The following is a 13,597-nucleotide window of genomic DNA, read 5'->3' as shown; positions in this document are numbered from 1 at the left end:
CTAGAGGTAGCACCTTCTGAGAAGGGGAATTGAACCCAGGTGTCCTGCGTGAAAGGTGGAAATCTTACCACCACCCTATCCTGTCACCATACATATATACATGGAAACACACATACAATACGTATGTACATTCATACATTAAAAAATATATACATACATTCATACATGAAAAAATACATACATACATGAAAAAATATATACATATTTTCATACATGAAAAAATACATACATATATGAAGAAATATATACATACATTCATACATGACAAAAAACATATATACTTACATACATGAAAAAATATATCCATACTTTTATACATGAAAAAATACATACATACATGAAAAAATATATACATACATTCATACATGACAAAACACATACATTCATACATGACAAAACACATACATGTTTATCCATCTGAAATATGCTTTTATCCAAAGAAACTTTTACTAGAGGTAGCACCTTCTGAGAAGGGGAATTGAACCCAGGAGTCCTGTGTGAATGGTGGAAATCTTACCACCACCCTATCCTGTCACCATACATATATACATGAAAACACACATACAATACGTATGTATATTCATACATTAAAAAATATATATGTATATTCATACATTAAAACATATATACATACATTCATACATTAAAAAATATATACATACTTTCATACATGAAAAAATACATACATACATGAAAAAATATATACATACATTCATACATGACAAAACACATACATTCATACATGAAAAAATACATACATACATTCATACATGAAAAAATACATACATACATTCCAAAAGAATTACATGTTTATCCATTTGACATATGCTTTTTTCCAAAGAAACGTTTACGAGAGGTAGCACATATATACATGGAAACACTTAAACATACATATGTACATTCATACATTAAAAAATATACATACATTCATACATGAAAAAATACATACATACATGACAAAACACATACATGTTTATCCATCTGAAATACGCTTTTATCTAAAGAAACTTTTACTAGAGGTAGCACCTTCTGAGAAGGGGAATTGAACCCAGGTGTCCTGCGTGAAAGGTGGAAATCTTACCACCACCCTATCCTGTCACCGTACATATATACATGGAAACACACATACAATACGTATGTATATTCATACATGAAAAAATACATACATACATGAAAAAATATATACATATTTTCATACATGAAAAAATACATACATATATGAAGAAATATATACATACATTCATACATGACAAAAAACATATATACTTACATACATGAAAAAATATATCCATACTTTTATACATGACAAAATACATACATACATGAAAAAATATATCCATACTTTTATACATGAAAAAATACATACATACATGAAAAAATATATACATACATTCATACATGACAAAACACATACATTCATACATGAAAAAATACATACATACATGTTTATCCATTTATCATATGCTTTTATCTAAAGAAACTTTTATTAGAGGTAGCACCTTCTGAGAAGGGGAATTGAACCCAGGAGCCCTGCGTGAAAGGTGGAAATCTTACCACCACCCTATCCTGTCACCATACATATACATGGAAACACACATACATACATACATACATTCATACATGAAGAAATACATACATTCATATATGACAAAAAACATACATTCATACGATTATTATTATTATGATTACAATTAATTGAATTCCAATTGGCTTGAATTGGACTTTATTATCTAAGTGCCTTGAGATGACATTTGTTGTATTTGGCGCTATATAAGAAAAAACTAATTGAATTGAATTGAATTCATACATGAAAAAATACATACATACATTCATACATGACAAAAATACATACAATCATACATGAAAAAATACATACAATCATACATGAAAAAATACACACCTGACAGAAGCTGCCGGCCTCCTCCACACATCATCTCTGGCTGTGACACCAGCTGACAGTCGTTCCAACTCTCTTTGTTTTTTGTCGTGTTCCAGCGTGCTGAAAAACGACTTCGAGGACAAAACCGTAGAGAGCGTCCTGGTGATCCACGACTTCCAGTCGGAGGACCTGAGCCGAGAATTTAACTGCTCTGTGAGGAATGAGAAGGGCTCCGACAGCCGGAGAGCTCAGCTGGAGGAGGAGGGTGAGCAGCAGTCCTCAGTTAGCATGTTAAAGGTTAAAGGTCACCCCAAGGTCAGAAACCCAAAGAGCTACATCTCAGACTCTGCAGGCCTCAGTTAGCATGTTAAAGGTTAAAGGTCACCCCAAGGTCAGAAACCCAAAGAGCTACATCTCAGACTCTGCAGGCCTCAGTTAGCATGTTAAAGGTTAAAGGTCACCCCAAGGTCAGAAACCCAAAGAGCTACATCTCAAACTCTGCAGGCCTCAGTTAGCATGTTAAAGGTTAAAGGTCACCCCAAGGTCAGAAAACCAAAGAGCTACATCTCAGACTCTGCAGGTCTCAGTTAGCATGTTAAAGGTTAAAGGTCACCCCAAGGTCAGAAACCCAAAGAGCTACATCTCAGACTCTGCAGGCCTCAGTTAGCATGTTAAAGGTTAAAGGTCACCCCGAGGTCAGAAACCCAAAGAGCTACATCTCAGACTCTGCAGGCCTCAGTTAGCATGTTAAAGGTTAAAGGTCACCCCGAGGTCAGAAACCCAAAGAGCTACATCTCAGACTCTGCAGGCCTCAGTTAGCATGTTAAAGGTTAAAGGTCACCCCGAGGTCAGAAACCCAAAGAGCTACATCTCAAACTCTGCAGGCCTCAGTTAGCATGTTAAAGGTTAAAGGTCACCCCAAGGTCAGAAACCCAAAGAGCTACATCTCAGACTCTGCAGGCCTCAGTTAGCATGTTAAAGGTTAAAGGTCACCCCGAGGTCAGAAACCCAAAGAGCTACATCTCAGACTCTGCAGGCCTCAGTTAGCATGTTAAAGGTTAAAGGTCACCCCAAGGTCAGAAACCCAAAGAGCTACATCTCAGACTCTGCAGGCCTCAGTTAGCATGTTAAAGGTTAAAGGTCACCCCAAGGTCAGAAACCCAAGAGCTACATCTCAGACTCTGCAGGCCTCAGTTAGCATGTTAAAGGTTAAAGGTCACCCCAAGGTCAGAAACCCAAAGAGCTACATCTCAGACTCTGCAGGCCTCAGTTAGCATGTTAAAGGTTAAAGGTCACCCCAAGGTCAGAAACCCAAAGAGCTACATCTCAGACTCTGCAGGCCTCAGTTAGCATGTTAAAGGGTAAAGGTCACCCCAAGGTCAGAAACCCAAAGAGCTACATCTCAGACTCTGCAGGCCTCAGTTAGCATGTTAAAGGTTAAAGGTCATGACAGCTGAGGTTAGATTTCCTGGGTTTTATCTTTTCTTGAAACCATCAAAGTAACGAGTCAGAAACTGTGTGACTGCTCCTTTAAAGCGTCCCGTTGCGTTTCAGTGTCGCTGCCCTCCGTGGAGCTGGGCTGCGGTCTGGGCGTGACTCTGGTGCTGATGCTGCTCCTCTTCGTGGTTTATCACGTCTTCTGGCTGGAGCTGCTGCTGCTGTACCGCTCCTGGTTCGGCACCGACGAGCGCCACACAGGTGAGCCTCAGCCGGCGTCCTGCTGCAGCAGCGTGACGCAGCGGTTTTATAAAAACACACAGAGTGGGATAGAACAGAAGGTTTTACATCCTCACACTAAACTTCTGTTTATGCTGCTTGGCTGCATTCAGCACATTTAGATTATTAAACCCTAAAACAGGACAACACAACAAAGCTTTTCCAGCAAAGCTTTTAACTCTGAACGCCACCTGTTCTGCTGCCAGTAAATGTAAATGTTGACGTAAATATTCTGCCACTCGTTTTGTTTTCAGATCTGTTAAAAACTCTCTTTATCTGCAGCGTACGCACAAATCAATCTAAGATTAACACCACGCTGTGAGCAGGTTTCAGGAGATAAATGTGCACACATACCGGGACATGGGCTGTGTTCAAAACCACATACTACATACTGCATACTGCATACTGCATACTACATACTACATACTGCATACTGCATACTGCATACTGCATACTACATACTGCATACTACATACTGCATACTGCATACTGCATACTACATACTGCATACTACATACTGCATACTGCATACTGCATACTGCATACTACATACTACATACTACATACTGAATACTACATACTACATACTACATACTGCATACTGCATACTGCATACTACATACTGCATACTACATACTACATACTGCATACTGAATACTACATACTACATACTACATACTGCATACTGCATACTGCATACTGCATACTACATACTACATACTACATACTACATACTGAATACTACATACTACATACTACATACTGCATACTGCATACTGCATACTACATACTGCATACTACATACTACATACTGCATACTGCATACTGCATACTACATACTGCATACTGCATACTGCATACTGCATACTGCATACTACATACTACATACTGAATACTACATACTACATACTACATACTGCATACTGCATACTGCATACTACATACTGCATACTACATACTGCATACTGCATACTGCATACTACATAGTACATACTGAATACTACATACTGCATACTACATACTGCATACTACATACTGCATACTGCATACTGCATACTACATAGTACATACTTCATACTGCATACTGCATACTACATACTCCATACTGCATACTGCATACTACATACTACATACTGCATACTGCATACTACATACTGCATACTACATACTGCATACTGCATACTGCATACTACATAGTACATACTGCATACTACATACTGCATACTGCATACTACATACTACATACTGCATACTGCATGCTGCATGCTGCATGCTGCATACTGCATACTGCATACTGCATACTGAATACTACATACTACATACTACATACTGCATACCGCATACTGCATACTGCATACTGCATACTACATACTACATACTACATACTACATACTGAATACTACATACTACATACTACATACTGCATACTGCATACTGCATACTGCATACTGCATACTACATACTGCATACTACATACTACATACTGCATACTGCATACTGCATACTGCATACTGCATACTGCATACTGCATACTACATACTGAATACTACATACTACATACTGCATACTGCATACTGCATACTACATACTGCATACTACATACTGCATACTGCATACTGCATACTACATAGTACATACTGAATACTACATACTGCATACTACATACTGCATACTACATACTGCATACTGCATACTGCATACTACATAGTACATACTTCATACTGCATACTGCATACTACATACTCCATACTGCATACTGCATACTACATACTACATACTGCATACTGCATACTACATACTGCATACTACATACTGCATACTGCATACTGCATACTACATAGTACATACTGCATACTACATACTGCATACTGCATACTACATACTACATACTGCATACTGCATGCTGCATGCTGCATGCTGCATACTGCATACTGCATACTGCATACTACATACTGCATACTGCATACTGCATACTGCATACTGCATACTACATAGTACATACTGCATACTGCATACTGCAAACTGCAAACTGCATACTGCATACTGCATACTGCAAACTGCATACTGCATACTACATAGTACATACTGCATACTGCATACTGCAAACTCCAAACTACATACTACATACTACATACTACATACTGCATACTACATACTGCAAACTCCAAACTACATACTACATACTACATACTACATACTACATACTGCATACTGCATACTGCAAACTCCAAACTACATACTACATACTACATACTGCATACTGCATACTGCAAACTCCAAACTACATACTACATACTACATACTACATACTACATACTACATACTACATACTGCATACTGATCGATCAGACAGTATGCAGACCGTTTACCCACAATGCATTTCGCTCCTGCCCAAGCCGAAATCAGCCGTTCTGAAGCTGATTTCTCTTAAGCTCTAAACTCTGTAAACTTTAGCAACATTTGAAACATTTTCAGGTGAGAAAGTAGTCGTTTAGATCCCCAACGTGTTGAAAACCTGACAAAATACCGGCTGTTTACAATTTTGTTCCCACGAATTCGGCGCTACTAAAGCTAGCCGCAGTGAGCAACGCACTTCCTGTTATTTTCACAAAATAAAATACCCGTTGCCTTTTATCATAGGGAAAGCCATTACCATACAATTGGTGCTTTTGTTTTGAAAACAGGAAGTGAACCTACCCTCGTTGTAGCTAGCTTGAAACTGCCGTTTTGACAGGAAATGACGATCGGCGACGTCACGTTACGTTGCATCTTGGGTAGTTTGAGTATGAGTAGTAACCTCATGATGCATACCCAACATTTAGGATAATCTAGTATGCATCCGGGAACTTCTCGCTTACTCAAACTCGCGTACTATCTCAGAAAGTTAGTATGAGTAGTAGGAGAAGTATGCGGTTTGGAACACTTCGGGTTCGGGCATAAGTACAGAGCAGGAAGCCTTTTACATACCTACGATCAGGTGTGATTCTTCTGTAATGTGTGTGTGTTCAGACGATAAGGAGTACGACGTGTACATCTCGTATGCGAGGAACAGCGAGGAGGAGCAGTTTGTTCTGTCGACGCTGCGCGGCGTCCTGGAGAATGAGCTCGGATACTCGGTGTGCATCTTCGACAGAGACAGCCTTCCCGGCGGGAGTGAGTACTGCTCTTCCATGTTTACTCCTGGACAGGTGAACCAACCCTAAAGCACACAGAAACCATCCATTCATCCATCCTTTCATCCCTCCATCCCTCCTTTCTCCCTGCAGCCATCACAGATGAGACTCTGAGTTTCGTGGCTCGTAGCCGGCGCCTCCTGGTGGTCGTCAGCCCCGGCTACGCCTCCCAGGGCTCCCAGGCCCTGCTGGAGCTGAAGGCCGGCATCAACGACATGGCGCTGGGCGGGCACCTGCGGGTGATCCTGGTCCAGTACAAGCCAGTCCAGAGGAAGGGCTGGGTCAGGGAGCTGAGGAGGGCCCGGGTGGCTCTGGCTCTGGTCCGATGGCAGGGCGACAAGTCCAGGGAGCTGACGTCCCGCTTCTGGAAGAGGCTGAGGGTGGAGTTACCCGTGAGGAGGGTTAGCAGCAGCGGGGATACGGCTCTGATGAGGCTCCACAGTCAGAACAGTACGAACTCCCAAACGGGCCTCATCAGCAACATGGTGAAGGACTCACAGAAAGTGTTCAACTCCGTGGCGTAGCAGCCGCGTCGCTGCAGACTGAGGACGGTTACACGTGTTCGCCTTAAAGTCGCGTCGGCCTGTGGCGTCGGCAGCCTGTTTACACAAAAACACGTTTTTAATGTTCGAATTAAGAGTTTAGCTCTAAAAAAATAACTTCACAAGGTTTCAGTTGAGGGATAAACACCAACACGAGGTTTCAGTTGAGGGATAAACACCAACGCAAGGTTTTAGTTGAGGGATAAACACCAACACAAGGTTTCAGTTGAGGGATAAACACCAACACAAGGTTTCAGTTGAGGGATAAACACCAACACAAGGTTTCAGTTGAGGGATAAACACCAACACAAGGTTTCAGTTGAGGGATAAACACCAACGCAAGGTTTTAGTTGAGGGATAAACACCAACGCGAGGTTTTAGTTGAGGGATAAACACCAATACGAGGTTTCAGTTGAGGGATAAACACCAACACAAGGTTTCAGTTGAGGGATAAACACCAACGCAAGGTTTCAGTTGAGGGATAAACACCAACGCAAGGTTTTAGTTGAGGGATAAACACCAACGCAAGGTTTTAGTTGAGGGATAAACACCAACACAAGGTTTCAGTTGAGGGATAAACACCAACACAAGGTTTCAGTTGAGGGATAAACACCAACACAAGGTTTCAGATGAGGGATAAACACCAACACAAGGTTTTAGTTGAGGGATAAACACCAACGCAAGGATTTAGTTGAGGGATAAACACCAACGCAAGGTTTCAGTTGAGGGATAAACACCAACGCAAGGTTTCAGTTGAGGGATAAACACCAACACAAGGTTTCAGTTGAGGGATAAACACCAACGCAAGGTTTTAGTTGAGGGATAAACACCAACGCAAGGTTTTAGTTGAGGGATAAACACCAACACAAGGTTTCAGTTGAGGGATAAACACCAACACAAGGTTTCAGTTGAGGGATAAACACCAACACAAGGTTTCAGATGAGGGATAAACACCAACACAAGGTTTTAGTTGAGGGATAAACACCAACGCAAGGTTTCAGTTGAGGGATAAACACCAACACAAGGTTTCAGTTGAGGGATAAACACCAACACAAGGTTTCAGTTGAGGGATAAACACCAATACGAGGTTTCAGTTGAGGGATAAACACCAACACAAGGTTTCAGATGAGGGATAAACACCAACGCAAGGTTTCAGTTGAGGGATAAACACCAACACAAGGTTTCAGTTGAGGGATAAACACCAACACAAGGTTTCAGTTGAGGGATAAACACCAACACAAGGTTTTAGTTGAGGGATAAACACCAACACAAGGTTTTAGATTCAGTTAGGATACCAGAAACAAGCCTTTATTTCTCAGAAAGTGGGACTGAAAGTCTAAAGCCCTGTTAGCAGCAGAACATTACGATGGTGTGACTAAAGCCAGTTTTCCAGCAGCAGAAGATACAAACATCACGCTGGAGCAGGCGTGTTCTGCAGCTTCCAACATCTTGAAGCCGGTATCCTTCCTTCAGAAGCCAGCAGTGTCCATCGGACGGTTTGGACTGAGGAAAGCTTGTTAGCTTGTTAGCCCCTACCCATCCCTTTTGAAGGCATAAGGTGCTCCTATTCTTTTTGGTATCAAGAAGTAGAGATCCAAATGGTTCCCAATACCACAGTTGAAGGGTCAGATGAACCCTACTTCTCGATTCCCAAAGAAAAGGGGAACTGTACCTCCGTAGGGGAACTGAGAAGAATTCGGTTTCGTTTTAGTTAAACATTCAATGTAACAGTTTAAATATGTCAAAAAACAAGGTCAAGACAGAGATCTCCATTTTTTTTTTTTCTGAGGATCCACAACAGCTTCCAAGTAAGAAACCATCGTGTTAGCATTAAGTACTGAATCTAAAGGACAGAGTCAAAGTAGAGCCGGTCCAGAAGTCCAAAGTCTAGTTAGGCGTGTTAGGTGTTCTCCAAAGATCTCTTCTTCCAGGTAGAGAGCGACAACCCTGCTCTGATAGCACTTGGTAGCTGGTTCCACCATCATGGAACCACCAATGAGAACAGTCTGGACTGAGACCGCCTTGTTTGTAGGGATGGCAGAACCAGAACCAGACGAGGTTCCTGGGAGGAACTCAGAAATCCAGAAGGAGCATCAGCCTTTAGGACTGAGTTTAACCCAGAAGTCTCTCTGTAGGCAGCATCAGGGACTGGTTCAAGCAGCTGGTGGAGGTCCATGAGGAGAGGAGGCATGTGACCTTTTTGGTTGATGGAACAGCGGATCCACTTCGTTGACCTGTGAGATAACTGTGGCGCAAACAAAGAGCTGTGTGCCATACTGAGTTCATGATATTCACATGAAAAGCCCTGAGAGACAAGTTGAGCTTTGTGTTGAAACTGTGGGGTCATTCAGTGGGATCAGCAAGGAGAGAGATCTCCACAACAGTGGTACAAGAAGTCCAAGGAAGGGCTTCATATCAGGGCTTCATATCACACAGGTTAATGTAAATTAAAGATTTAGACCTAGCATGGCTGCAGATGAGCTACCTTTCACAGGTAATGGTGCTGCAGAGATCATTGCAGTTTCAGAATCTGAGTTTTTAGTCATAGAAGTTTGAAAAGTAGTTTAGTTTGGCCTGAAGGTGGCGCCTCGACTCTTCATAAACTCAGCCTCATTATCATAAATGCTGTTCATCTACACACTATCCAGTCATTACCACATTGTATTTTATGTTTGATGTTATTTGTCTGTTCTGAAGCCTTAAAACGTTTATCAGACGATATTCGTGTAATAAAAAAGTGCATTTCAATGTTGGTTGTACTAGAAGTACAGATTCAACAGTTTTAGAATGACTGTACAGTACTTAACCTCAAAAGATGTCGATTTGTTTCCCTCTGGGGTCATGAGCTGCGTCTAATTCCCTTTAACTGAACCTCCTGTACTGACTTGAAGAAAAGCCAGAATTCAGGGAATGTTTATGAGATGGAAAAGCATTTTTATTGCACCTTTATTCATTTCAATTGTCAGTTTGGTTGTGGCACCATCAAGTGACCGTTAAAGGAACCATTTCATAGTGTTTCAGCCTTCAGCTCCTGTGAATGTTTCCCTGTTGTGCATTTTTACTCAAATACATTCAGTTGGATCCTTTGTAAAGAGAAGCCAACGCACAGATAGAGTCAGGTGTCATCGGCGTAGAGGGAGTTTTAAATTGTATCTGCAGCTGCCTATTCAAGCTCCACCGCTTTAACATTTTATATACTCACGAGGAGGCTCAACACACTGCAGGTTACAGATATTATTCAGAGCTTTTACATCCTAAAACTGCTCAAAATTTTAAAAATTGCAGTCGCTGCACTTTCTGTGATTTTTTTATCACTATTTCTACTTTAACACTTTCAGTACTTTAGCAATAATTAAGCTGTTTATGGATGTTTTTTTCTTTTCTTGAACACATTTGGGAGAAATCTTTCTGCACTTTGACTTGCTTTGAACAGTTTTTTCTTCTTTTTGGGAGTGAATAAAGTACATTTTCATTTAATTCTTCATTTCATGTCTTTCAATTGTAACCACACCCCCACCTCCACCTCCACCCCCATCCTCACACTAAGTCTCTGGTGAGACTTTAATATTTAACAAACCAACTATTGGCTGAAATCTTTGTGCGCTTTTTCAGGTACGTAATCCGGGTCAGAACACTTGAGGTATAATCTGAAATTCAAGAAGAAAATTGACCCATTTCCATCAATTTAAACTGTGAATGCAAATATATTTTAATGTTATTCACTGTATTTAATGCTGTTATTTATCATAAAATTATGTGATTTTCATTATCTATTTAGAAAAAAACAAATATTAAACAGAACCAAAGTTAAAAGTGCCAAACTTTCATTAACTGAGACCAGATGAGGAAAATGTTGGCGGAATCTTGGCCCACTCTTCTTTCCAGCGCTGCATCAGCTCATTGAGGTTTGAAAGTCACTTTTGAGGGCTTTGAATGATTATTTGCCAAAGTATTTCAGATTGGACCAAACTGCTGATTCTGTCTCAGTGAATTTCGGTGCAATCTGTTGGTTTCCTTAGCTGGGAAATAGTTTTTGAATTGGCTCTATATGAACGAATTGGATTATTTTATGAATAATTATGATTACAATTAATTGAATTCCAATTGGCTTGAATTGGACTTTATTATCTAAGTGCCTTGAGATGACATTTTTTGTATTTGGCGCTATATAAATAAAAATGAAATGAATTGAATGTAGAATGTTGAATGCTTCTTCTGACTCTTCTGTGTTTTGTCCGTCAGACCCGTCGGAGGCCATCTTGCGCTCCATGCAGCGCAGTCGCCGCCTCCTCTTCGTGGTTAGTCCCGGCTTCCTCGCAGAGAAGAGCTTCAGCCTCCTGGAGTGCCGTTTGGGCCTGTACCTCCAGCACGGCCACCAGGCCTCCATTGTGGCCGTGGTGTACCGCTCCATCAGTAAACTGCCCTGTGTGGAGGTCGCTCAGCTCCGCCAGGCCTCCGTCTGCACCGTGGCGTGGCGTGGAAGTCGATCCGAGCCGCGGCGCTCCCGCTTTTGGCTGAGATTGCGGCTGGCGCTGCCGGTCCGGGCGCTTGCTCTTGGCAGGAGAATGATCGACAGCACGTCGTCTCACTCCGACCTGGCCGCCCTGGCGCTGCAGAGGGCGCAACGCATCCAGAACCAGAACCAGAGAACCAATCAGAGCCACAGGAACAGGAGGACTTCAGCCAGTCAGAGCCGCAGAGACAGAAAGGGGCGGGGCCTTTCTGCAAGAAGGGAGGAGGGGCCACAGCACAGCAGGAGGTGCTCAGGGTGCGCTGGGTTTATGGGGCAGGTGGAGTACCGAGGGGTGGAGCTTACAGCAGTGACAGAGATGTGGCTGGGATCATGTGACGGAACAAATGTTCAGTCAGATCCCGTCCCAGAAACAGACTCCACTCCGATCCCTGACTCCGCCCATGAAGCTAACCACACCCCTTCTCCTGACTCCGCCCATGAAGCTAACCACACCCCTTCTCCTGACTCCGCCCATGAAGCCAGCCACACCCCTTCCCCTGACTCCGCCCACGAAGCTAACCACACCCCTTCTCCTGACTCCGCCCACGAAGCTAACCACACCCCTTCTCCTGACTCCACCCACGAAGCTAACCACACCCCTTCTCCTGACCCCGCCCACAAAGCTAACCACACCCCTTCTCCTGACCCCGCCCACAAAGCTAACCACACCCCTTCTCCTGACTCCGCCCCCATCGTCGGTCAGCAGGATGACACAGAGAACCACATGCAGCAGCAGCTGATTGGTTCACGGACTGCTGAGGACAGGATGTCAGCAGGGAAGGAGGAGGGGCTTGTGGTGAAGGTGGCACTAACCGTTACAACGACCCCCAACTGAGCCTTTAACCGACTTTTCGTAAAGAAACAAACATCTTAAAGACCTACCAGACAGTAGAAACCAGTTCAGACTGTAGAAACTAGTTCAGACTGTACAAACCAGTTCAGACAGTAGAAACCAGTTCAGACTGTACAAACCAGTTCAGACTGTACAAACCAGTTCAGACAGTAATACTGCTGATATTGGTGGTGTTTTTTGGGTGTTTTTCGGGTGGTTTCTGTACATTTTTAAACTGCGATGATGCAAGAAGGAAAACATTTTAATCAACCCAGTCTCCTGGAAATGATGTGACTGCAGCTGATGTGCAACAGCAGATATGCTAAAGCTACAACGGATTAAATGTTCTCAATCTGAGGCTGATTTAGTCAAGTCACCTTCGTTGGTTGAACAAAGCAACAACCAATAAATAATTCATCAAAACTACCGTAAAAAATCTGCTGGAAGATCAAATAAGGAGCCGATCTAATATAAAGAGCTAAGCCGTTTACTTTGGCTACCTGTCAATGATGGCATTTAAATCCTCTGTTGAACAGGGAGCCAATAAAGCTGAGAGGTTATGAAGGTATGGGTCACTCTCTCAGAATCTTTAGGGGGGAAGATGTGGCTTCATTTCAGCTAAAACTATTAACTGAAAAAAAGTTTACCTGACGACTGAGGATTTCTGCTTTTAAAAAGCACTTCTTCACAGAAGAGTGAAAATACAACCAAACCCAGTTGCAGCCAACACTTTAAGGCCAAATAGATTAGTACATCATCTGCAAAATAGTGAAAGGAAACGTCACGTTTCTCAAACATTAAGCCCGGGGCAGCAAATACAAAGAGAGGAGCACAGGGCCCAGCACAGAACCCTGAGGGACACCACATGTGAGTGGGCAGTAACATCCAGGTGGTGAAGTAGTAGGACTGAAACCAGCTGAGCGCAGCAGCTTTTATTCCTGC

The 13,597-nt window shown here is 42.3% G+C and overlaps 2 protein-coding genes across 4 annotated transcripts in view; both read left to right on the top strand.

Moving 5' to 3' along the window:
* The window catches only part of il1rap (interleukin 1 receptor accessory protein), a 44,171-nt gene extending 33,384 nt beyond the window's left edge, over window positions 1–10,787 (top strand). Inside the window, exons 9-13 of one of the 3 annotated variants that reach the window (XR_012770280.1) lie at window positions 1,996–2,144; window positions 3,434–3,577; window positions 6,605–6,748; window positions 6,862–8,242; window positions 8,274–10,787. Coding sequence is in view for 1 of the 3 variants with exons in the window: in XM_075472739.1 (XP_075328854.1) it covers window positions 1,996–2,144; window positions 3,434–3,577; window positions 6,605–6,748; window positions 6,862–7,292 (868 nt within the window). In the remaining 2 variants the exon portion in view is untranslated. Of the gene's footprint in view, window positions 1–1,995; window positions 2,145–3,433; window positions 3,578–6,604; window positions 6,749–6,861 lie in introns of all 3 variants that reach the window. The other 2 variants (XR_012770281.1, XM_075472739.1) reach the window with 2 other exon arrangements.
* A 722-nt stretch (window positions 10,788–11,509) lies between these two features.
* On the top strand, window positions 11,510–12,658 carry LOC142388998 (uncharacterized). Its single transcript, XM_075474548.1, has one exon. It carries the CDS (start codon window positions 11,510–11,512, stop codon window positions 12,656–12,658), a length of 1,149 nt encoding a protein of 382 aa, XP_075330663.1.
* Window positions 12,659–13,597: the final 939 nt, after the last annotated feature.

This window comes from Odontesthes bonariensis, chromosome 9 (genome assembly GCF_027942865.1).
Source record: "Odontesthes bonariensis isolate fOdoBon6 chromosome 9, fOdoBon6.hap1, whole genome shotgun sequence".
Taxonomy (NCBI): domain Eukaryota; kingdom Metazoa; phylum Chordata; class Actinopteri; order Atheriniformes; family Atherinopsidae; genus Odontesthes; species Odontesthes bonariensis.
The sequence above is the reverse complement of the archived record's forward strand: the minus strand, read 5'-3'. Positions and strand labels throughout refer to the sequence as shown.

Coding starts and splice junctions, on each gene's coding strand:
- LOC142388998 (XM_075474548.1), top strand. CDS start 11,510: ATGTTGAATGCTTCTTCTGACTCTTCTGTGTTTTGTCCGTCAGACCCG.